Consider the following 25,681-nt stretch of genomic DNA (forward strand, 5'->3'; position numbering starts at 1 on the left):
CACCATAATAAACAAAGTCTCCGACAGTATAGACACAGCACTCTCCCTGGACACTAGCGCCCAAGTCCATGTATTTGGTGACTTTGATGTTCACCACAAAAACTGGCTTGGATTCTCTACTCACACAGATGCAGCGGGCAGCACAACACATAGCTTCGCTATATCTCACTCCCTATCACAGTTGGTTATGTTTCCAACCCGTTTCCCTGACCAGCAAGAACAACAAGCATCACTAGATCTATTTCTGACTACAGTTCCCGAGGATTGTACAACAAATGCTAACAGCCCACCCGGGAACGCTGACCATGCAGTGATAATGGTAGAAATCGCCCTAAATTCTAGACCCAAAACTGAAGAGCCAGTGCTCAAAACAACGAGATATTTTAAAAAGGCTGACTGGGAAGCCATCAGAGATCTTATCAGAGATGCCCCATGGGGAAATATTTTTTCTCTTCCTGCCGAACAGTGTGCAAATGAGACCACTGAATGGTTCAAAACAGCAATGGAAGCACATGTTCCCATGCAGAAATTTTATAGCAAGCCCCACTCTCCCCAATGGTTTACTTCGACTTGCGCAACTGCCATTGCTCAAAGGCAGCATGCACACTGCAGACTTAACCGACATAAGTCCAGTTCAAACAAAGAGAAGTACATAGAAGCGAGAAATAACGTTAAGAAAAAAATAGCGACAGCCAAGAGAGAATTTACTGAAACCACCAAAAAACGTATCGAAGCACAAAAATTAGGAAATCGTGACTTCTGGAAAATCAACAACAGTGTAGTAAACAATGGGCAATCAACAATTCCCCCACTAACCAACAATCACGAGGTTGTTTGCTCAGCAACCGACAAAGCTAATATGCTTGCCAGCTGGTTTGCCTCGAACTCCACACTGGACCCTACCAACCACCCCCTGCCTGACTTTCCTTTGCGGACAGACCCCACGCTAGATGATCTAAAAATCACCCCTGCTCAGGTACATGCTATCATAATAAATCTTGACACTTCCAAAGCATGCGGACCTGATCTCATCCCAGCTGTGCTATTAAAAAAGTGCTCAGTCGAAGTAGCTCCAGTTCTCTCCAAACTCTTCAACAAATGCCTTAATGAATCATGCTTTCCGAGCTGTTGGAAAACCGCTTCTGTGGTACCAATATTCAAGAATTCTGGCGAAAGAACTGACCCATCAAATTATCGCCCCATTAGCCTCCTCCCACTTTTCGCCAAAATATTTGAGACCATAATTAACCATGCTCTAGTCCGGCACCTTACAGACGCTAAACTTCTGACTGACAAACTATATGGATTTAGACAAGCCCGTTCCACAGCTGACATTCTCAATGTAATCTCTGAACGTATATACCATTCACTGGACAAAGCGGGGGAGGGCAGAGCGGTAGCTCTAGATATATCTAAGGCTTTTGACAGGGTATGGCACAAGGGTCTCCTCAGGAAAATTAAATCATACGGTATCACTAGTAGAGTACTTAGCATAATTGAATCCTTCTTAGACAAGAGAAAAATCCAGGTTGTCCTCGACGGTCGAACCTCTAAACAGTGTGATATAAATGCGGGAGTGCCTCAAGGGTCTATCCTTGGACCTCTATTGTTCCTCATATTTATTAATGACCTCCCCGACAAAACTGCCTCTGAGATGGGTATATATGCTGATGACACTATGCTCTATAAAAGGCATGACAGGAAAACAAATGAACACATATCTAAAGAAATGGCAAAAACACTAGAGGATGACCTCCAATCTGTAGTGGAATGGGGACATAAATGGATGGTCACATTCAATGCTGCCAAAACCAAACTGGTTTCCTTCAATAACTACAAGAAACCTTCTCTGCCACCAATAGCAATGGCCAGTGACTCCCTGTCTGAGAGTACATCTTTCAAACTACTTGGCCTAACGTTCACAGGAAACATGAGCTGGAACAATTATATTGAAAATATTGCCAGGGCCGCTGCAAAAAAGGTAGGCTCTCTCTACCGTGCTAGAAAACTACTGACACCTGAAAGTATCCTGTATCTCTATAAGGCCACCATTCGCCCATGTACGGAGTATTGTTGTCACATCTGGGCTGGTGCGTCTACTACTAGTCTCTCGCTCCTAGACAAGGTTCAAAAAAGAGTCGCCAATCTGATAGGCCCTGAACTGGCATCTAAGCTTCAGCCTCTGTCCCATCGACGAAACGTTGCATCCCTCTGCTTGTTCTACAAGTATTTTAGTGGTGAATGCTCTGACGAACTGCAGACACTTGTGCCCCCACGACGCAGACACCCTCGTTAAACCCGACAGGCAGCTAAATCCCACCCCCACACAGTAGAGATCCCTAGATGTAAAAGATCTTTCTACTCCAGTAGTTTCTTCCCCAGAACAGCTAGACTCTGGAATTCCATTCCAGGATCATGCTTCCCTAACTGTACTGACATGCAGAAGTTCAAGTGCAACGTGAACCGACATATTGCTGCCCAAATCCCTGCATAGTGCCCCCCGTAGTTGCTGACCCTGATAGTAGCCCCCTACACCTGAGTGGCAATGTGCCTTGTTTGGGGTGAAAATGTAATTAAAAAAAAATGTGGAGGAAAGAATCACTTCACAAAAGAGTGCTACATCAAAAGCAAAATATACTATAAGTGCGGGTGTAAAGGACACAAGTCAACAGTATGCAAAAAGGAGAAATACTGTAAACCTGAAATAAAGACCATTGATTCTAAAAAAGAGTCCATGTATGGTCAAAAAAGGAAATATATTGAAGTTAGATTGAATGGCCAAATTGTCTTTTGGATACTGGAAGTGACATATCCTTAATTGATGAAACAACATGGAAGAAAATTGTTTCTCCAAAGCTGAAAAACACAAAGAAATTTGCTAGAGGAATGTCTGGATTAAAATTTAAAGGTGAATTTTATACTAATGTGACCCTGAATGAAAAGACGTTAAAAACTAAAATGTATGTGATACCTGGAAAAAATTCTAATCTATTCAGTATAGATTTGATGATACTTTTCAATTTATGGGAGAAACCAATAAACTCATTTTGCAAAAGAGTAAATGTGACAGGATCTGAAAGTCCCAAACTGCCAGGAAGATTTGTTGGGGATTTGAAGAAGGATTTTAAAAATGTATTTTCTGAAGGTCTGGGTTGCTGCACTAAAACGGAAGTGAAATTTGAACTGAAAAATGAAGCGAAACCGGTGTTTAAACCTAAAAGGAAGGTTTTGTATTCAGCATTAGAAACAATCGAGAAAGAATTAAATAGACTCGAAGAAATCGGAGTAATTTAAAAAGTGGACTACTCTGAATGGGCATCACCCACAGTTTATGTGAAAAAATAAAAATAAAAAAATCAGGGTATGTGGAGATTTTTCGACGGGACTGAATGATTGCGTAAAGGATCATAACTATCCACCCCTGAGGAAATATTTTCTAAGTTAAATGGAGGAAAAATTTTCACAAAAATTGACTTATCAGAAGCATATTTGCAGGTCAAAGTCCACTAAGATTGTTCTAAATACCTGACAATGAATACTCATAAAGGATTATTTTCCCTAAAACGATTGCCGTTTGGGTTGAAAGTAACACCAAATTCATTCCAACAAATTATGGATGCCAAGCTAGCAGGCTTGGATTTTGCAATGGCTTATTTAGATGACATTTTGATAAGTAAAAATGTTGAAGAACATAAAAACCATATTCGGAAGGTATTCGAGAAAATAGAAGACTACGGATTTAAAGTGGCTCTCGAAAAATGTAATTTTGGTATGGACAAAATTGAATATTTGGGACAAATAATTGATTGGAAAGGTAGAAGACCTAACCCAAATAGGACAGAAGCAATTATAGACATGTCTAGACCAGACAATGTAATGAAGTTACAGTTATTTTTGGGTCTAGCAAACTACTATAATTCTTATATCCCAAATATACATGAACTAAGAGCACCATTAAATGAATTATTGAAGAAGAATAAAAAATGGCTCTGGACAAAAGAATGTGAGGAAGCATTCAAAAAAATTAAAAGATGTTCGTTATCGGATCTAGCATTATTTGAGACCATAATTAACCATGCTCTAGTCCATCATCTTACAGATGCTAAACTACTGACTGACAAACAATATGGATTTAGACAAGCCCGTTCCACAGCAGACATCCTAACTGTGATCTCTGAACGTATATACCATTCACTGGACAAAGCGGGGGAGGGCAGAGCGGTAGCTCTAGATATATCTAAGGCTTTTGACAGGGTGTGGCATGAGGGTCTCCTCAATAAAATCAGATCATACGGTATCACTGGTAGAATACTTAACATAATTAAATCCTTCTTAGATAAGAGAAAAATCCAGGTTGTCCTCGACGGTCGTACATCTAAACAATATGATATAAATGCGGGGGTGCCCCAGGGTTCTATCCTTGGACCTCTATTGTTCCTGATATTCATAAATGATCTCCCCGACAACATTGCCTCTGAGATGGGTATATATGCTGATGACACTACACTCTATGGCAGACACGACAGGAAGACGAATGAACACATTTCTAAAGAAATGGCAGAAACACTAGAGGAAGACCTCCAATCTGTAGTGGAATGGGGACAAAAGTGATTGGTCGCGTTCAATGCTGCCAAGACTAAACTAGTTTCATTCAATAATTACAAGAAACCCTCTCTACCACCCATAGCAATGGCCAACGACTCTTTATCTGAGAGTCCATCTTTCAAACTCCTTAGCCTAACGTTCACAGGAAACATGAGTTGGAACAATTACATTGAAGGCATTGCCAGGGCCGCTGCAAGAAAGGTGGGCTCTCTCTACCGTGCTAGAAAACTACTAACACCCGAAAGTATCCTGTACCTCTATAAGGCCACCATTCGCCCATGTATGGAGTATTGCTGCCACATCTGGGCTGGTGCATCTGCTACTAGTCTCTCGCTCCTTGACAAGGTTCAAAAGAGAGTCGCAAACCTGATAGGCCCTGAACTGGCATCTAAGCTTCAGCCTCTGTCCCATCGACGAAATGTTGCATCCCTCTGCCTTTTCTACAAGTATTTTAGTGGTGAATGCTCTGACGAACTGCAATCACTTGTGCCCCCACGACGTGAGCACCCTCGACAAACCCGACAGGCTGCTAAATCTCACCCCCACACTGTAGAGATCCCTAGATGTAAAAGATCTTTTTACTCCAATAGTTTCTTCCCCAGAACCGCTAGACTCTGGAATTCCATTCCAGGTCCCTGCTTCCCCAACAGTACTGACATGCAGAAGTTCAAGTGTAACGTGAACCGACACCTTGCTGCCCAAATCCCTACATAGTACCCCAGTAGTTGTTGCCCCTGATAGTAGCCCCCTACACCAAAGTGGCAATTTGCCTTGTTTGGGGTGAAAATGTAATAAAAAAATAAAAAAAATTAGTACATTACGATTTGAAAAAGGATCTAATTGTAGCGGCAGATGCGAGCGAATACGGTTTAGGAGTGGTGCTTCTACACAGAATGGAAGATGGATCTACTAAACCAATTTCTCATGTCTGGAGAGTTTTATTACCCACTGAAAGAAAGTACAGTCAGATCGAAAAAGAGAGTCTGGCGATTGTGTATGCCGTGAGAAAGTTTCATCGATTCATTCAAAGAAGATCTTTCGTCTCGGAAACGGATCATAAACCATTACTATCGATTTTTGGCTCGAAAAAAGGGATTCAAAATCATATAGCAAATAGATTACAGAGATGGAGTATTATTTTGCTCAATTACGATTTCAAAATGAAACACCTAGCATCTAGTAAAATTGCACATGCAGACGGTTTGTCGAGATTGATCCCCAGTAAAAGTGAATTTGAAGAAACTGTTATAGCAGTACTAAAAGAAGAAAATGAACTAACAGATATATTAATAAATACTGTTAGGAAACTTCCTGTTACACTTGAGGAAATAAAGAAAGCAGCGAAAACAGATAAATATATTAATAAGATAAAAAAAACAAGTGGGACAAGATGAAAAGGATTAAAAGTGTTTCCATTTTTTATGTGTGATGAAACTCTGATGTATGCAGACAGAGTGGTAATACCGCAAGTATTACAAAAGAAAATCCTAAAGGAATTCCACATGGGACATCTTGGAATCTCCAGAATGAGAGGATTCACATACTGGCCTGGAATGGATCAGGACATTGAGAAAATGGTGAAATAAGGAAAAGAGGTTGCCAACTAGATCTTCCCTCATATGGATGCAGCCTTGGCCTAAAACAGATGTACCCTGGACATGCATCCATATCGATTATGCAGGACCTTTGAAGGGATATTATTACCTAGTAATCGTAGATAGTATGTCAAAATGACCAGAAATTTTTAAATACAAACACCCTACAGCGGCAAACACAATAAAAGTGCTGGACGAGGTATTTAGTTGGTCCAGAGTTCCGAAAATAATTGTTAGTGATAATGGCACTATGTTCACAGGTCAAGAATTCAAGCACTACTGTCAGGCACTGGCCATTGAACACATTACAACACCAACTTTTAATCCTGGATCAAACGGACAAGCGGAAAGATTTGTCCATACTTTTAAACAAGCTTTAAAAAAGAATAATAACATCGACACGGAAGAAAAAAGCAAATAAAAAATTCTTAGCAATATATAGGATAACACCAAATACAAATACAAATGCTAAATTATCCCCAGCTGAAATTATGTTTGCCAGGAAGGTACATTCGGTTTTCAACCGGTTAATCCCAAGAGAAAAAGTAAAAAAAAGTATCAAGGATAATGTAAGGTACAAGACTTACAATGACGAGGATAAAGTTTTCTTCAAAAATTATCGGGCAGGGAAGAGTTTTTGGGAAGAAGGCATAATCTCAAGAAGAATTGGGAGAATGGTTTACATTATAAAAGGGCAGACTTTTTCCCACAAAAAAACATATTAACCAACTAAGACGCCGATACATAGAAACAGTTAGAAACCAAGAGTTACCAATGGAAGTGCTATATGACACTTTCTATATACAACCTCCAAACAAGGAGGTACCAGTAACTTAGAAATCCAGTCACTCTCCAAAATTAAAAAAATCGGCAAACACAAATGGTGAGGAGAAGTGAAAGGAAAAGGACCGAATTTTTTGGACAAAGTTTAAAAAGGGAAAAATGGTAGAAGCAAAATTCTATGGAAAAATTTAGCTTGGGAGGAACGTGATGTAATGGAATAACCTAACACCCCTTCATGGATGAAATGAACTATAGATATATTGCCCTCTCACGTGACTGAGAGAGAAGGAAAAAAGACAGGAAGAGAATAAGAAAAGATGTCGAGTAACTCTTATTTCACATGTATTCCCTTGTAAATAAAACCCCTTTGTCTTTCACTCATAACGCCATGTTTTATTCTTATTTAAAGTAAGGATATGTGTGTGCATAGAGATGCCAAGTTAGAGTTTGTGTTCCCTGCCTAAGCATGATGCACACGGTTTCAAATCCTGCTGGACTCCAGACCCTTACAAAAAGTGTTTAGACTAGGTTCTTAGCAAGCCGAGTGAATGACCCCTCCATCCCCAACAGGAAACCTCCAAGATGCCCTCACCCCAATCCTTTCTTTTTCGTCCCCAGGTACCTCAATAAGTAATCTTGGACAAACTTCACATACTCTCCCCCAAATCCCAGTTTCTTTGACTCCGCCTAGAATTTCAACCCCGTATAGTATGCAACCTGCTTGTTTTCAGCCCACACCATGCCAGAAAACAGTGGGTTGGGTTGGGAGTGTCTTACTGACATTTTTATTTTATTTTTGGATTTTTCTCTCAGCTTAAGCCAATGAAATACAACAAAAAGGCTTTTTTATATAGTTCTTTGTCTACAAATTTATTTCACTGTTTCTAACATATTTATACATATATAAAACATGTACACACACACACACACACACACGCACACACACACACACACATGATAAGATTTGGGAATCTTAGGTAGGATGACCCCCCCCCCCGGGTGTGCTTGAGGTATTGTGGTGAATGAGAATGTTAGCTAGGATGAAGCATAGACTAGCAAAGGTACAATGACAAGGATGACCATAGACACCCTCTCCCCAATTTTAAATGGCCTTGTGCCTAATTATGTATTGTCTTTGCTGATTATGTATTGTCTTTGCTGATTATGTATTGTCTTTGCTGATTATGTATTGTTTTTGCTGATTATGTATTGTCTTTGCTGATTATGTATTGTCTTTGCTGATTATGTATTATCTTGGCTGTGTGCCCTACTAGTTTCAAGTTCTACTCCATTATTCAGTGTTGACCCCTGGTCTGGGGCTCCTGTCACTCTCCAGCATTGGTGGTGGATACCTTCATAATAAGTTAAAATGAAAAAAGATAAAAGATTCATTGTTTCAACCAATGTGGAAATGTTGTCCAAGCTGGAGAGCCAGTTTTGACACCAAAAAAGCAAGACCAGGCGATAGAACTTGAGAAAGGGGAGGTGAGAGCGTTAGAGATAGTGTGGCTGACCCCTATGTCATTTATAGCTTATGGAATGGTCAAGGCTACATCTCAGTTCCTGTTAATGGGCGATAAACAAAGGATAGACAAAGTGGGTTAGAGAATCTAGGGCGCTGCTTGCAATATGAAAGGAGTGAAAAGGTATCAATACCTCTCTTGACCCCAAAGAAGGTCGAAAGAAAAGACGATAGCGGATCTTTTTGCAAGGTCAAAGGAACAGATACTACACCTTGAAACATTACATTCACTCCAGGGGCTGTCCTACTTAAGATAAACCCAAATTTTAAAAAGCTTTATTGAATTATTTACAGTAATAACATTTTTACTTTGAGGTTTTTATCATTTATTTTCCAAAAATACAAAAAATAAACAATTAGGCGCAAGGCCAACTCCCCGCCAAGAAAAATGGGGAGAGGAATCTGTTGTCATCCTTGTCACTGTATCTTTTTACTTGTCTAAGGAGTATCCCTTGCTAAAGTTCTAACTTGCAACAATCACTCCAGTGTCCTACCTACTGTTCTCAAATCAAATCGATTTTTTTTTAATATTAATATATTTATAACAAAAAAATATATTTATAACAACAAAAATAAAAAAGCTTAATCGTTTTTATTTACATAAAATTAACAAACGTAAAAGATGATTTCACTTATACTACACTTTGATCTTATCCAAAAAGCCAATTTATTTAATCAAGCAAGAAAAACAATAATTCCATTTAACTTAGGCATTAAACCTCATTTGTTTTTTTTTTTGGGGGGGGGGCGAATGTCATTTCTTTGACAAAAAAATGTTGCCGACTCTAAACTATCCTCTTTTACCAAAACACCACATTCATTCCATGGCTTTAAACCTACTTTAAAGATCTACAATGGTTTCAATAAAAACAAAGTAACAGTAAAAAAAAATGAATTAAAAAAAAAAAGCTTTAATCTATGATTGCATTACTTTTTAATGGAGTTGAGTAGTATAGGATTGTTTATATTGTGATAATAATAATTACCCCCTCCTTTCTGAAGGGGTTGGGGTGGGGGTAATCCTACCCAGTATTACATCTTCCTTTGGAGGAGGAGGTAACGTAGATGGTAGTCACCACTTATCAAGGCGAGGAAGCCACTCGGGGATAAGGATTATTGCGTGTACAGTAATCAATGGGATAATATTGTAGTAATCGTTAGTAATGGAGATTTGATAAAGTGTCTTACTTAAGGGAGCGGTTTATCAGGAATTTGTTTATGTTGGACTTGAAGACATCCAAGTTGTAGTAAGGTGGGAAAGTAAGACACTTTATCAAATCTCCATTACTAATGATTACTACGATATTATCCCATTGATTACTGTACACGCAATAATGGAAGAGAGTTCCACAGGGTGCACTTCTAAGAAAGAAGCTTTGTTCATGGAATCTACGTTTTGATTTAGGCACAAAGAAAGAGTGGGGAAAATTATTGACAGTGGTTTCAGATAGATGGGTGTTTTTCATGAAAGATTGGCGATGGGGGGACCAGAGATTGGAACTCAGACGAGCACTTGCCATGGAAATAATGATAAAACAAAGACAGACTCGCCACATCTCTTCTGTGGGAGAGAGGTTGCAGGAAAGAGAAAAGGGCATCCCCCATTAAGCCACGAATTCTATTTTGTACTCTGCCAAGGCAGGATAGAGTGTTTTTAGCAGCTCCTGCCCAGATGTGGCAGCAGTATTCCATCCTTGGACGTACTTGGCTTTTATATAGATAGAGAATTGCATCAGCAGTGAGATATCTTCTGGAGCAGTGGAAGGATCCTACCATTTTTCCAGCAACCTTGGCAACAGACTTGATGTCTGTATTCCATGTCGGGAGTAAAGGTCAATCCCAGAAGCTTGTCAAAACATGGAGCCTCCCAAGACGAGAGCCATCCATTTCAATTGATGCTAGATAGGGACCAGAGCATTAATGATGTAAAGATAGGAGCTTGGTTTTGGATGCATTAAAAGTAACAAGCCACCTCTTCCCTCACTGTACCACACGCTCAAGATCAGAGGTGAGAGAATCAGAGAGAACTTTGTCAATTACGGCCTTTGATGTGTTGCCATAGATGGTCGTGTCATCAGCATAGATGTCAACGAATGATTTCAGTATGTGTTTTGAGGGATCAGTGATGAGGGACTCCAGCATTAATACTGTGGGCTTCTGATTTCTGCCCATCAAGCACTACTCTTATGAGCCTATCAAAGAGAAATGATTTAATGATTGAGAAAACATTTCCAGTTATACCATAGCTGGAAATCTTGTGAAGTAGACCTTTATGCCATACCTTATCGAAGGCCTTTGATATGTCAAGAGCAATTGCCCTAGAAAGGAAGCCTTTGTCGAGAGATTCACTAATCCTATGAGATATAAACGTTAACACATTTGCTGTAGATCTGGCAGAACAGAAATCTGTTATCATGGTACCATACTCACAGGCATTACCTTCTCCTATTATGGGAGGAACCTCTTCTATTTTGGGGAGGATAGTGCACTATTCATTCTACTATTACCTGAAATCTGCCCAGTTTTCTTTTTCTTTTGTTCAGGGAAGTGTATTATATTTTCATTAATTACGCTACATTATTCCCAGGCATTACCTTCTCTTTTGGAGACAATATAGGATATGTTCAATCCTAATGAGAGCGTCCTCCCAGAATTACATTCTCCTTTTTCTTGAGGCGGGGTGGGGGTGAGAGGTAGTGCTGTATCTGTTTTATTGCTATGGTATCTTCAATCATTAAGTCCGCCTTTTGATGAGGGAGGGTGTAACAGTGTTTGTTCATCATGATGTCATCCTCCCAACCATTACCTTCTCCTTTGAGTATATGCCATATATATTTCTTACATTACTACCTAGCTTTACTTATGTATCGAGTTCTGTTGAAGTAAATACTGAAAATAGATACGTAAAATTTTATAGAGATACATAATAATATCAGTGATTTATGTTATATAATTTTCTTATCTAAGAATACGCTTAGACACATAAAGTACATTTATGTCAAATTTTTTTTTTTAAATCGGCTCATCCGTTCCAGAGTAGAAAAGGTGACTGAACTCTCTCTCTCTCTCACACACACACACACACACACACATACACACACACACACACACACACACACACACACACACAAAGTATCTTTTTATATATAAGGAATACTGTACATTATATAATTTTCTTTAAACTTTGAAAATAAATTTCTAAATTTCTTTTAATTTTTTATTTCAGCTCCAACTCCAAACTTAGAATTGTAAGTATTCACTTTTCAAAGGAATGCATTTTGGTGTTTGTCTGTAACTGAAGCTATGCCCCAATTCTCAAAGATTTATGTAATATTTGTAAATATTTATTCTTAATTTCAATGATCCAGGGTTAATGTGTTATGATATCTATTTATATATTATTCCATAATATTAATTCTGCTATCAATTATAAATTAATAGCAGAAAGTCTTGAATAATTTGATTCCAGTTCTTTTTATGAGTGTTTCTTATTAATATTCCATGCTTCAGGTACTTATAAAACAAACACAGATACTATTCTGTATTGATAGGTTAAAAAAAATTTTTACCCAGTTTAAGACGGAGAGGCTAGTGGTTGGAGCACCAGCTCATTCGTAGCAACAGTACTCCATGCACAGATGAATGATGGATTCAATGGTTTGAATAAATCGTTAAGCCAATCCAATTACCAATAATTAGTAATGCACTCATCAGACTGAACCAAATTGTAAAATTAAACTGCATGGGAATTTTAGACCGCTCTGACAGAAGTGCTCAATCACCATGTTAATACGTCTATTGGAGTGATATATATTATTATTATTATTATTATCATGTTGACACACTAGTTATCATCAGATCATCAACAATGGTGAGCCTGGTCATTACCAGATGGGTGACCATCTGGTAATGCTAGATGTCTTTTTTTTTCATTTTTCTTAAACTTTTTCTTCTAGGGGATGGGACATCCAACCAGATGTCTGACATTTACCCCTATTTTAGTGAGTCCAACCAAGAGATCTTTTCAGGATTCTAGCCGTCCCTTTCAGTGCAATCGTTTGTATTTCACTTGCACTTGGTTCACCGGGTATGCTTGCTATGTACTTTTTAAAGTTTTTTTTCATAAGCCCAGTTGCTCCTATGATGGCTGGTATAATTGAAACGTCTTTTAATTTCCAATTTCGTTTCATATCATACATAAGTCCTTGATACTTTGTTATCTTTTCCCTCTCAGCTCTGTTAAGCCCTGTATCATTGGGTACACTGACCTCTATTACGGTCGCTTTTTTGTTTGCTCTGTCCCAAATCACTATATCTGGTTTAACAGCTGCGTTTTCAAAATATGTAGCACTGTATGTATTGAGCTGTGATGTTGAAATTTCCAGGTTTGTATCTGGGGGCACATTTAAAACCACTGAAAAAGCTGGACTGTAATCTTATTACGACATGCATCAAGGAGACGAAAAAATTCTGATATAAAAACCTAACATCTACTGTCAATTTCACCAATTGAGATTAGTAGTTGTCTTAAAAAGTGTGGATGGCTCTACACATTCTCCACCACCATAAACAATTCATATGTGTGGATTTCGGGCAACTTAATGGTTGTAAAAACCTCATACATCGAAATCGATAGGAGAATCATTTATATATATATATATATATATATATATATATACACACATATATATATATATATATATATATATATATATATATATATATATATATATATACACACACACACAAAGTGCCTTCCAAAGAACACTTCAATGAGTGTTCAGACTTTTTATATGAGCACTTTTATAGATAGTACACATATGAAACTCTAGTTCTCTTCGAAGTAATCTCCTCCGGCTGCAATGAACTTGTACCATTCCAACAACTTCTGGAAGGCCCCATAGAAGTCCTCTTGCATGAGTGTGTCAATGACCCTCATCACAGCCTCTTTCATCTTCTGAATTATCTCATAACGACAGCCTCTAAGGTTTTCCTTAAGCTTAGGGAATAACCAAAAGTCACAGGGAGCAAGTTCTGGACTATAGGGAGGGTGGGGAACTGTCTTTATGCCCATCTTGCTGGTCCATTTGTTTAATATGTTATCACCCTGGTATGCCTTTGTATTGAATATTTTGTGGGCTATTTGGACCGTTTGTTAGTGTTTCAAAAAATTCTCCCTTTAGTGGTATTGGAATATTCCCATATACAACTTGTTTCTTTTAATGTTAATTTTGATGAGGTTGATGTCTGCTCCAGAATCTATCAATATTCTGATTGGTACGTTGTCGATGCGGACGATTTTGCTCCCTGCTGAACTAATAGTTTCTACCTAAAAAACTTACGCTGGCTGTCTGATTTCTGTTTCGTTGATACAGGTTGAACATAGTCGTGTCTGACATGTTTGCTGTTTTTTTTTTTCTTCAAGAATGTTTTTTCGAAGTGATTCATTACTCCACAATAATTACATTTCTTCCCAAACGCTGGGTATTTTGTTTGACCGTGTATGTGGTCTGAGCAACTGTAGCATTTTGTGACTGGTTTTAAAGCACTGCTATTGTCCCTGGTTGGTTTTCTATACCCACTGTAAAGTTGTCGTTGTTGTTTGTAGTTGATTTTTATTTGGTGGATATCCAAGTGCCTCCTTTGCATTCCCTTCTTTGCTCAGTCTGGGTTTCAGCGAACTCGAATATAAATGCTCTTCGAAGTGCTTCCTCTACGGTTAAACCTGTTTCTTTCAAATATGCATGACGTAATTTGCTTGAGGTGCATTTTTCTATTTACTGGTCCACTATAGACTTGTCCAGGTTGTATTCATATGTTGTGTAGACGAGTGATGTAGTCGTGTATTTATTCGATATGACACGTAAGTATGTAATAATGTTTTCACCTGAAATGCGTTGGTTTAAAATATTATTTGTTGTTTTTTTTAAAATTTACGTTATCTAATTTGTAAAAAAATATTGCTGGATTGTGACAACTGATCTCTAAAAAAAGGATTTCCAATTATTAATTCTCTTGCTTTAATTTTACTATGACTTATTCGGGGGCCTGGGGGGCATGTTTATTTTTTAATCTGCAATGTAACTTATTTCCTTTTTGTCTCAATCTATTAATGGGCAATTATTTAAGCATTACAAAATCTTGATTAATAAATATTTCATTTAAAATTTTGTTTAGTAAGAAAATGATTGTAATTTTATGTTTTTTCTTTTTCTCATTTTTAGGCAAAATTACAAGGAAATAAACAATTGCAATTTAGATGGTAATTTTTTACATTTTTTTTTCTTTCTATTCATTCGACTTATCGGCTGTTCTTTCTTTTTAAATAATTGAGGTTATTTGTTAATTATGTATTAATATAGATGAAATATGGCCGATTTCACAACTGTTCCTTGGCCTTTTTTCTTTTTTCCCACACTTAAATTCCACTCCCACACAGAGATTGACCTGCTTGATTTCGTGGAACTGGAAAACAGTGAAAGATTTAGTGATTTAGAAAGAGTTACGAAAGTCACACAAACCAATTTTTGTTTTTTGTTTATTCTTCAATCCCTTGACAATAAAATGTAATATCTGTATATACTTATGTTTTAAAAAAAAACTTTTAAAAATCCTGAAGTGAATGTGGTATTGTGGTTATTGAGATGAATTTAGTTAAGAGTAGGATAGACAATTTTAAGTATTTGTGATATATGATGATAAACGACACCCATTATCTCAACGTTATTAGTTAGCTTTGTGCCTAATTTTTCCAATATGCAATATATTTATATATAAATATATAGTAATATATTAATACAAGCTCATTTGGACTACATCCAGAATGATTCTAAAGTACACTTTGGCACTAACAGACCAAGCCAAAGCTATTTCTGCCTCACATTTCTCATCAATTAATATTTTTCTATTGCTTTAGTAATTATTTATTTATTTTTTTACATAGGCATCCCCACTTATCAAGGCCAAGAGGCCACTCGAGGATAAGGGTTAAATAGTGTACAGTAGAAATTGGACAATATAGTAACCGTTAGTAATAGAGATTCGGTAAATTTGTTAACTTATATGGAACGGCTCATCAAAAACTTGTTTACGTTAGACTTGAAGACGACCATATTGTAGTCAGCTGGAAAGCAGGCAAACAGAAGAGAGTTCCACAGGTGTACAGTTCTAAGAAAGAAGCTTTGTTCATAGAATCTACGCTTAGGTTTAGGCACAGATAAAGAGTGGGGGAAACTAGTAATAGTGTTTTCTGCTAGACGGGTGTTTCTTGTGAAAGTTTGGCGAAGGGGGACCATAGAATGGAGCTCAGCGGAGCACCTGCCATGAAAGTAACGATAAAGCAGAGACAAACTCGCAATCTTCTGTGAGAAAGAGGTTGCAGGGAAGAGAAAAGGACATCTCCTACGAGGTTACGAAGTCTATTTTGAACTCTATCAAGGCAGGATAAGTCCTTTCTAGCAGCTCCTGCCCAGATGTGGCAACAGTACTCCATCCTTGGATGTACCTGGCTCTTATATAGATAGAGAATTGCATCAGCAGTGAGATATCTACTGAATCGATAGAAGGATCCCACCATTTTTCCAGAGGCCTTGGCAACGGATTTAATGTATGTGTTCCATTTAAGATCAGGAGTAAAGTTCAAGTCCAGAAGCTTGTCAAAACATGAGGCCTCCTCAAGACGAGAGCCATTCATTTCAATTGATGTCAGATGTGGATCAGAGCGTTTATGATGTAAAGATAAAAGCTTGGTTTTAGATGCATTAAAAGTAACAAGCCACCTCTCTCCCCATTGTACCACTTGCTCAAGATCAGAGGAGAGAGAATCAGAGAGAACTTGGTCGTTTACGGTCTTAGATGTGCTACCATAGATAGTAGTGTCATCTCCATATATGTCTACAAATGATGTAAGGATATGATTTGGAAGATCATTAATATAGATCAGGAAGAGAGTAGGGCCCAGGATGGACCCCTGAGGGACTCCAGCATTAATACTAAGAGCTTCTGATTTCTGCCCATCAACCACTACTCTTATGAACCTATCAGAGAGAAATGATTTAATAATTGAGAAGACATTTCCAGTTATACCATAGCTGGAGATCTTGTGAAGTAAACCGTTATGCCATACTCTATCAAAGGCCTTTGATATGTCAAGAGCAATTGCCCTAGAAAGGTTGCCTCCATTGAGAGATTCCCTAATCCTATGAGATATAACTGTAAGCACATCTGCTGTAGATCTAGCAGAACGGAAACCATATTGCGTGTCACTAAGAAGGTTATTTTTGCTAAGATGGTTGATTACTTCTCTATTTAACACTGATTCCAGCAACTTACTCATGACGCACAGGAGACTTATTGGCCTGTACTGTGAGGGAGATGAGCGATCACCTGAATTCTTAAATACAGGGCATACTGATGAGATTTTCTAGGGTGACGGGAAGCAATTTCCTTAAGACAACGTTTAAACAGTTTTGTAAGTATGGGCGCAAGTTCTGGTTAAAGTCTTTTGAGTACTATAATTGGAATACCGTCAGGGCCAGTTGCTTTACTGGAATCTAGGTTTTTGATTAGCTTGCCAACATCACGTACAGATATTTGTATATCACATAGCATGTTTTCTGATACAGGAGGAAGTATTGGAGGTTGGCAGCCTTGGTTGCAAAGGGTAGAATTTGCTGCAAAGTTCTTGGCAAAAAGTTTGGCTTTGTCTGATGCTGATCAGATTACCTCAGGTCCATTTATGAGTGTTGGGATAGAGCACACGCTTCTGTTCAAAATTCTGTTTGTTATTTGCCAAAAGTGGTAGTAACCAAGCCGCTGCTCAGCTACTTTGGATTGAGGGACTGAGCATACAACTCTCTTGCGTTCTTTATTACTTTTTTACAGTGGTTGCTGGCAGTTCTGAAAGCGGCTTTAGTCTCAGTACATCTATTACGTTGGAAGCAATGGAAAAGGTGTTTTCTATGCGCAATGGCAGCAGCACATTCCAGAGAGAACCACGGCTGGCTATTAGGTTTTTGTTGGAATTTTTTCGAGGGTATGAAATGGTCTATACGTACAATTAACCATTCTGTCAGGACTGATACTATAGAGGACACATCCTTTTTAAACATGGAACGCAGAGGTAGATCTAATATAAATGTGCGGAAGCTATCCCAGTCAGCCATAGAATATCGATATACTGTACAATGGAGAGGTTCATCTGGGGACTTATTACATTTCATTTTTATCTTAACTGATACAACTGAGTGGTCGAAAGATCCAAGTGGAGTCAGAACAGAAGCTGAACACAGTTCAGGGTAAGTTGTGAGAAAGAGGCCTAGGAAACTTGCATACTGGCCGTCAGTATCGAGAACATGGGTGAGTTTGTGAACAATCTGAGTGAGGTCATAAGCAATGGAGAAATCATGACAGAACCTCCCCTCATCATCGGTCTTGTTTGAGTGAGTTAACCATTCCACATTGTGAACATTGAAGTCTCCACAGACATGATTATTAGCTGAAGGATAAGCAGATAGGGCGTGGTCAATTTTCTCAGATATGCTTTTAAAGATAGTAACTCCGCTGTTGTGGGGGCGATAGAGAGCAAATATAAATGCAGTAATTTGAGCTAGTGCAACCCGGAAGCACATAGAGGGTAAGTTAGAATCTTCTCTGGAGATGTCCCTACGACATGGAAAGCCATCTTTCATAATAGGCACATATTCCAGGCCCATGGCGATCTTTGATTGTGACGTTCCACAGTACCATTGCTGAATGAACTTTCTGCAACTGTCATTCATGTTTCAATATTCAACTTTTTCGTTAACCTGCCGATAGCTCTCATTATCAAACTCTCTTCCATTGTCACTTAAAAGTCGTTTTGAAGCTCCAATTTAAGATATCAACATTAAAATTTTTGGAGACGCTCCTCCATGGGATTAATGAACTGTCTCATGAAGTCGTTTTGAAGCTCCAAATTAACCGAGCAATTGATGATAAAGCTTAAAAGGAGGAGGCACTGACAGCTTTTATGAACAAAAAGCTTGGGAGGGAGGGGGTGTTGGAGACGCCCCTTTATGGGATTAATCTCATGACGTCACTTCTAGTGACGTAATTTCCGGTATCAAGTACCAGCACGTGACAAAGCTGGACGTGCATACGTCCTACTGTTGAGGAATGGATATACTCAACTCACTTTGCATGTAATTTAATGTGAATACATGTTTCGTTCCTAAAAATCCTGTGTTGCTTCGTTTATTACCATTTAACCCCATAACAACTCTGCGACAAGGATTCGACTTTCACACGGGTTAACTCCACAAAAAAGGAAAAACGAAATTCTAATTGACTTCAAAAGAACTTCGAATTGACAAGCTAAAAAGTCGACTGGCAATTACGGTCTAAAAACAAAAAAAAAAGAAAGAAAACGAACGGCAAAGTTATCGAAGAAATTGTAAGTTACTCTTTTTTGTCTCTATATTTAAATTTGAAAAAACTGTGCTAAACGCATGTTTTGTAATGCTTGGAAAATTAATTTGTTGGCTTGTTGAAAGAAGAAAGAAGAAAAAGGAAAAGAGAAAAATGCTGACCTAAATTTCACCGCGTGAACAATTCTATCGTAAAATGTCGACCGTTTAGGTTCATGCAAATTTGAACATTTCCAAATGAAGTGAAAAGTTGTTTTTTTTTTATTTTGTTTTTGCTGCTAATTTATGCAAGAGAGAAATGATTTTTTTTCTTCCTTTTTTTGGTTTACTTGGGCTAAAGGAAATACGTTTTTTTCATTGAGTGGAATTTTTTTAAATATTCGATTTTTAGCTGTCGGTTCTAAAGTGAAAACTTTTTTTTTCTGCCGCGTGGGGACAACTCACCTACACACACACACACACACACACACACACACACACACACACACATAAAAAAAAAAATCTAAAAGCTAATCAAAGCTCAGATCGACCAGCAACAGAAAGCTGAGGAAAATTTAAAAGAACGTGATAAACAGCTCCAGTTACAATTTCAAGAAAGGCAACAAGCGTTGGACGAGAAAATGCTACTTCAACAAAAGAGACAAGAAGAGCTATTGTTAAAAATATTTAATAGAACAGAACACAGGGACAACAGTTTTGCTTTTTTCCAAAGTACAATATGGAATGCTATAGAAACCTTCAACTTCCAACCGGAGTTAGAGGGGACGTTTGATGCTTTCTATCAGATATGAGGACCTATTCACCGTTGATTGTCAAGAGTGGAGCAACGCTAAGAAAGTTTGCCTACTTTTGAGGAAATTAGGGACCACAGAACATGGCAAGTTTGTGGATTATATTCTCCCCAGGAAGACGAGAGAATTGGAATTTTCTGAAGCGGTTAAAGCAACCATGCAGCAGACGGACAAATCAGCTCAAGCTGTGGACAGGCGATAAAGTGGAATTTGAGGGAGAGCTCACACTCCCGATGACCGTAAATGGTGTTACTAAAAAAGTGAAAGTGTATGTACATAGGACATCCGAAAACCTCTTCGGTACTGATTGGATGGAGCAATTCGAATTGTGGGACCAACCTATGAATAAATTCTGTCATAGGGTAGAAGACTCGTCTATGGAAGTGCAACAACTGAAGGACGAGTTAAAAGAGGAATTTCCAGAAATATTCTCACCAGGACTAGGGAAATTTACTAAGGATATAGCAAGATTCGAACTAAAAGAAAACACTGCCCATTTTCAAGAAGAAACGAAAAGTCTCATTTGTGGCAACAGAGAAATCGAAAAATAAAGCTTCAACAGAATCTGCCAAAGGAGGCAAAAAAAAAAAAAAAACCTGAAAAGCCGGAAGTTAAAAAACTGACGCTAAAAGAATTTCCCAAGCCAAAGCAACAATTTCTACACATGTATAGGATTACACCCAACCCGAACACACCAACAGCAGTCTCACCTGCAGAAACTATGTTTGTGCGTAAAGTGAGATCCGTTTTTGACGAGCTCTTACCCAAACAGTCAAGGCCATTAGTGACCACGTATGTACCCAGTAAACGTTTCATACCAGGTGAAAGAGTGTTTTTCAAAAGTTATAAAAACAACACATCATTCTGGGAGGTGGGTTCAATTACTAAGAGAGTCGGTGACATAATATATATCATCCAAGGACCAACATATACCCACAAACGTCATCAGAACCAACTAAGAAGATGTCGATCAGTTGAAATCAGCAACAGTCCACCATTGGAAGATGAGCCGATAAACACTGTCTTTGAAAACTTTTGATCTTGAACCTCCTCAACCAACACCTGAACTACGGCAGTCATTTCGTAAGAAAAAGGTTACCGAGTAATTGATGGTAAACCCTAAAAGGAAGAGGTACTGACAGCTTTTATGAACAAAAAGCTTGGGAGGGGGGTGTTGTATGAGCATGTGGGAAAATATCAGCAGCAGCGGAGGATAGCTGACTTGTGAAGAGATTAGCAACAATAGTTGTCAAAAACGCGCATATGCAAATTAGGAAGTGTGCGCAAAAAGAAAATTGATTGATTGCCTGCTCTAGCCAGGAACCCACCACGGTGCACAGAGATGAAGCTTCACATGCCTGTCCACAGCGACTTATTCCACAACACATTGTAATCTGCATTTCATTGAAGAAAACCTACTGCTGATTTTATAAAATTATTTTTTATATATAATGGCTTGAAGTAAAGTTTAAAATGCGAAAGTCAAGTATCATTTTGAACGTGCCCCTGTCATATCAGATCACCTACTGTTGATTTTATATGCAGGCTTCTTCTTAAATGCACTGGTGATGTTAACGTTGCTTATTATCAGACTGTTCCTTCTTTAACCAGAATTTTTCCATTATCAATTTTCGATACTTATAAGAGGCATTCCAATAAAAAAAATATATATAAGAATACACTTAAAAACATAAAGTACATTTATGTGAATTTTTTTTTTACATCGGTTCATCCGTTTCAGAGTGAAAAAGGAGGATGAATTCGCCCACAAACACACAAAGTACCTTTTTATATACAAGGAATACTGTACATTATATAATTTTTTTTAAACTTTGAAAATAAATTTCTAAATTTCTTTTAATTTTTTATTTCAGATCCAACTCCGTATTTAGAATTGTAAGTATTCACTTTTCAAAGGAATGCATTTTGCTAAAATGGAAATTTGGTGTTTGTCTGTAACTGAAGCTATGCCCCAATTCTCAACGATTTATGTAATATTTATTTTTACTTTCAATGATTCAGGATTAATGTGTTAAAGGTTAGAATTTTTTTTACCCTGTTTAAGAGGGAGAGGCTAGTGGTTGGAGCACCAGCTCATTCGTGGCAACAGTACTCCATGCACAGATGAATGATGGATTCAATGGTTTGAATAAATCGTTAAGCCAATCCAATTACCAATAATTAGTAATGCACTCATCAGAACTTTCTTGATGTCCATCTTGGTCAAATAATCTGTGATAAGGCTGTGGAGTTATGGACTGGTGCATTATCCTGGTGGAAATGCCACTGACTTTATTTGAACAGTGTTGGCCTCTTCCGATGGAATCTCTTCCTGAACTCCCTTAAAACTTCAACATAGTATTCCTTGTTGACTGTCTGTCCAGTGGGAACCCAGTGCATGTAGATCATGCCCGTGCTGTTAAAAAAGGGATCATCATAAGTTTCTGGGTAGACCCATAAAAGAACGGTTTGTAAAAAAATCCAATCATTTGAGGCTCCTAACATCGCTCTGTGACTTTTAGTTTCAGAAGGGATAGTTTAAAAATATGGACACAGATAGACAGATATATAACCTTTTCTATATATATATATATATATATATATATATATATATATATATATATATATATATAGGGATATGAATGTACATCTATAGAACATAAACTACACAGAGGTGTCCATGTTTCATCCCTGCCGAAGATGACTTGCACAGACAACTGAATTTTGGAACATAGCTGCTAGTCATTAGGAATAGTAATGTGGATTATAGTTATAACCCTATACCCCTCAGCGGGTCGCATCCGTCGCTATCCTGGTCCACGGGAGCATACTTGTGATGTATCCCAGGCCGTGTTCATCGCTCCTGGCTCACAGGACCATAGATGCAACCCAGCAGGGCTACACTCTTAATTGTTTAGTGGTGGACCCTGTACTGAGAGGGAGATGAACGATCACCTGAATTTTTAAATACAGCGCATACTGACAAGATTTTCCATGGGGTTGGGAAGCATTTCTCCTTAAGACAAATAAATAGCTTTATAAATATGGGCGCTAGTTCTGGTTGAAGCTTTTTGAGCACTATAATTGGAATGCCATCAGAGCCAGTTGCTTTACTGGAATCAAGGTTTATGATTAGCTTGGCAACATCACATACAGATATTTGTATGTCGCATAGTGTGTTTTCAGATACACAAAGAAATGCTGTGGGTTGATGACCTTGGTTGTTAAGGGTAGAATTAGCTGCAAAGTCCTTGGCAAAAAGTTTGGCTTTATCTGATGCTGATAAGATTACCTCAGGTCCATTGATGATAGTTGGGATAGAGCACATGCTTCTGTTCAGGATTCTGTTTGCTATTTGCCAAAATTGATGGGAACCAAGCCACTGCTCAGCTACTTTGGACTTGACAGACTGAGCATATAACTCTCTTGCGTTCTTTATTACTTTTTTACAGTGGTTGCTGGCGGGCTTGAAAGCGGCGTTAGTTTCAGTACATTGGAAGCAATGGAAAAAGTTATTTCTGTGCACAATGGTAGCAACACATTCTGAAGAGAACCACGGCTGGCTGTTAGATTTTTGTTGGAACTTTTCAAGGGTATGAATCGGTCTATACCTACAATTAACCATTCTGTCAAGTCTGATACTATAGAGGACACATCCTTTTTAAACATGGAACGCAGAGGTAAATCTAATATAAATGTACTGGAGCTCTCCCAATCAGCCATAGAATAGTGATATACCGTATGATGGAGAGGCATGTCTGGGGACCTATTACAATTCGTTTTTATCTTAACTGATACAACTGAGTGGTCAGAAGATCCCAGTGGAGACAGAATGGAAGATGAACATAGCTCAGGACAAGTTATGAGAAAAAGGTTTAGGAGACTTACATACTGGCCGTCAGTGTTGGGCACATGGGTGGGTTCATGAACAATCTGAGTGAGGTCATAAGCAATGGAGAAATCGTGACAGAACCTCCCCTCATTGTATGTCTTGTTTGATTGAGTTAACCATTCCACATTGTGAACATTGAAGTCTCCACAGACGTGAATGTTTGCTGAAGGATACGCAGACAGGACGTGGTCAATTTTCTCAGATATGCTTTTAAAGATAGTAACTCTACTGTTATGGGGGCGATAGAATGCAACTATAAACGCAGTCATGCGAGCAAGTGCAACTCGGAAACACATATAGGGTAAGTTAGGATCTTCTCTGGAGATTTCCCTGCCAAAAAAAGTAAGAGAAAAAAGAAACAAAGAATTTTTTTTTTGTAGCTCATGATAAGGTAAAGCCGTGACAATTACCCACTAATATGGCATCGAGAGGCCCAACCAGAAGCTACTGAATAGTCCAGAATCCATTCAATGGCAATACAGCAGCCCCAGTACTTTGCACCTGCTGATAGGACAGCATCCTTAGTGGTTAATCCAAGGTTCGGGTCTCTGACTATCAGGTGGGTAATGTTAGCCCAGTTGAAACATTTACCTCCAGCACCCTTACTAGTGAAATGACCACAAGGATAGACAAAAAAACAGAATTTTCAGCATTTCTGGCGACTGTTCACACAAAATACTGCAAACCTAGATTACAGCTTTTTTTTTCTCACCTTGTCAGAAAAATCACTCATTGAAATAAATGAGGACCGAGGGACAAACAAGAAGAAGCAAGTTACGAGAGCTGCCGATAACGCATTGTCTACTCTACATTAAAAAAAAAAAAAGAAAAGGATTAAAGGGACTTATTAATATAGTATAAGTCCATAGCTCTTCTAATATTGTGGAATCAACATGACACTGTTAGTGATAGATTTCATTTTTTTTTTAATATTCTTTGCATTTTAATAGACTTATAATATATTAAACAAAATAAAATAAATATAATAAAAAGAGTTTAGCACAAAAACCGGTATTGAAACATTGTCCCCAAGCATGCAGTCTGAAAAAGGACACTTTACATAGGCGGAATTGAAATATAGCGTTCAATTGGTAAGCAAAAAATTAAAAATAAATACATTTCAATATTCACCTGACTAGCTTCTATTTACCGGTGTAACATTATCGTCTATTCTAATTTTAAGTTGCAAGTTTTTCATTCTTCCTAATCCTTCTAGTGAGGGTAGGTGCTGCTCGAGAATTTCTTTTGTTGATTTCGGTATATTCTTGTTAGTAATTGATTTCACCTGTCGGGTGGTAATAAACCCTAGTTCGATGCTGGCCCGTTTGCTTAATATGTTACCACATTGGTATGCCTTTGTAATGAATATGTTGTGGGCTATTCTTTTGGGACCGTTTGTTAGCATTTCAAAAAATTCTCCCTTTAGTGGTATCGGAATATTTCCATAGGCTTTTGTTGTACAACTTGTTCCTTTTAATGTTACTTTTGTCCGTAATTTAAGGATTCTTTTAAATGTTTCTACTTGGATGGTAGCAGCAGGCTAGTAGGGGAGGAGTCAGTAAGCAGGGTGACTAGGTGTAAGGAATGGTTAAGAAGTGAGAATTGGCTTTTAAACTGTAGGGAAGAGGAAGGTTTAATATAGTGCTGAAGAGGATAGTAGTAGTGGTTTTGGTTTTTTGACCTAAATATTTCGTCAGTACTGTTGCGGACCAGGATATAAAATACCCTAACTTTAATTCTGCTAATTCCTCGTCTCGGTTTTGGTCAGGTTGCCGTTGGTAGGCGTATACTTGTCGGCTCCGGAAACTTTTGTGAATTCTGTCGGCTATGTCGGCGAGCCTTTCTGTTGCCGTCTCCTCCGACATCGGGGCGAGGATTTGTTTGGTAGTTGGAGGTAATTTACCCAACCATAGACTCTTCATAATGCTGTCCGACATTTTGTTGTCTCCCAGCAAGGCTTTCATGTGGCGAAGTAGTTGAGAAGGCGTACGGTCTCCTAACTCCACTTGTGTGAACAAGTTATGAAGCATGGCTTCGTTAGAAACACCGGTTCGTTGCAGGATTGCTTGCTTCAACGTGTCATACGG

The 25,681-nt window shown here is 38.2% G+C and overlaps 1 protein-coding gene across 1 annotated transcript in view; it reads left to right on the forward strand.

Moving 5' to 3' along the window:
* The window catches only part of LOC145248744 (uncharacterized), a 164,968-nt gene that overhangs the window by 69,744 nt on the left and 69,543 nt on the right, over positions 1-25,681 (forward strand). The window contains exons 6-8 of the mRNA XM_080110390.1: positions 11,732-11,753; positions 14,730-14,767; positions 21,577-21,598. Coding sequence (XP_079966516.1) covers positions 11,732-11,753; positions 14,730-14,767; positions 21,577-21,598 — 82 coding nt within the window. The remainder of the gene's footprint in view (positions 1-11,731; positions 11,754-14,729; positions 14,768-21,576; positions 21,599-25,681) is intronic.

Source organism: Euprymna scolopes, chromosome 27 (genome assembly GCF_053919585.1).
Source record: "Euprymna scolopes isolate OS-2025 chromosome 27, ASM5391958v1, whole genome shotgun sequence".
In the NCBI taxonomy this organism is placed as follows: domain Eukaryota; kingdom Metazoa; phylum Mollusca; class Cephalopoda; order Sepiida; family Sepiolidae; genus Euprymna; species Euprymna scolopes.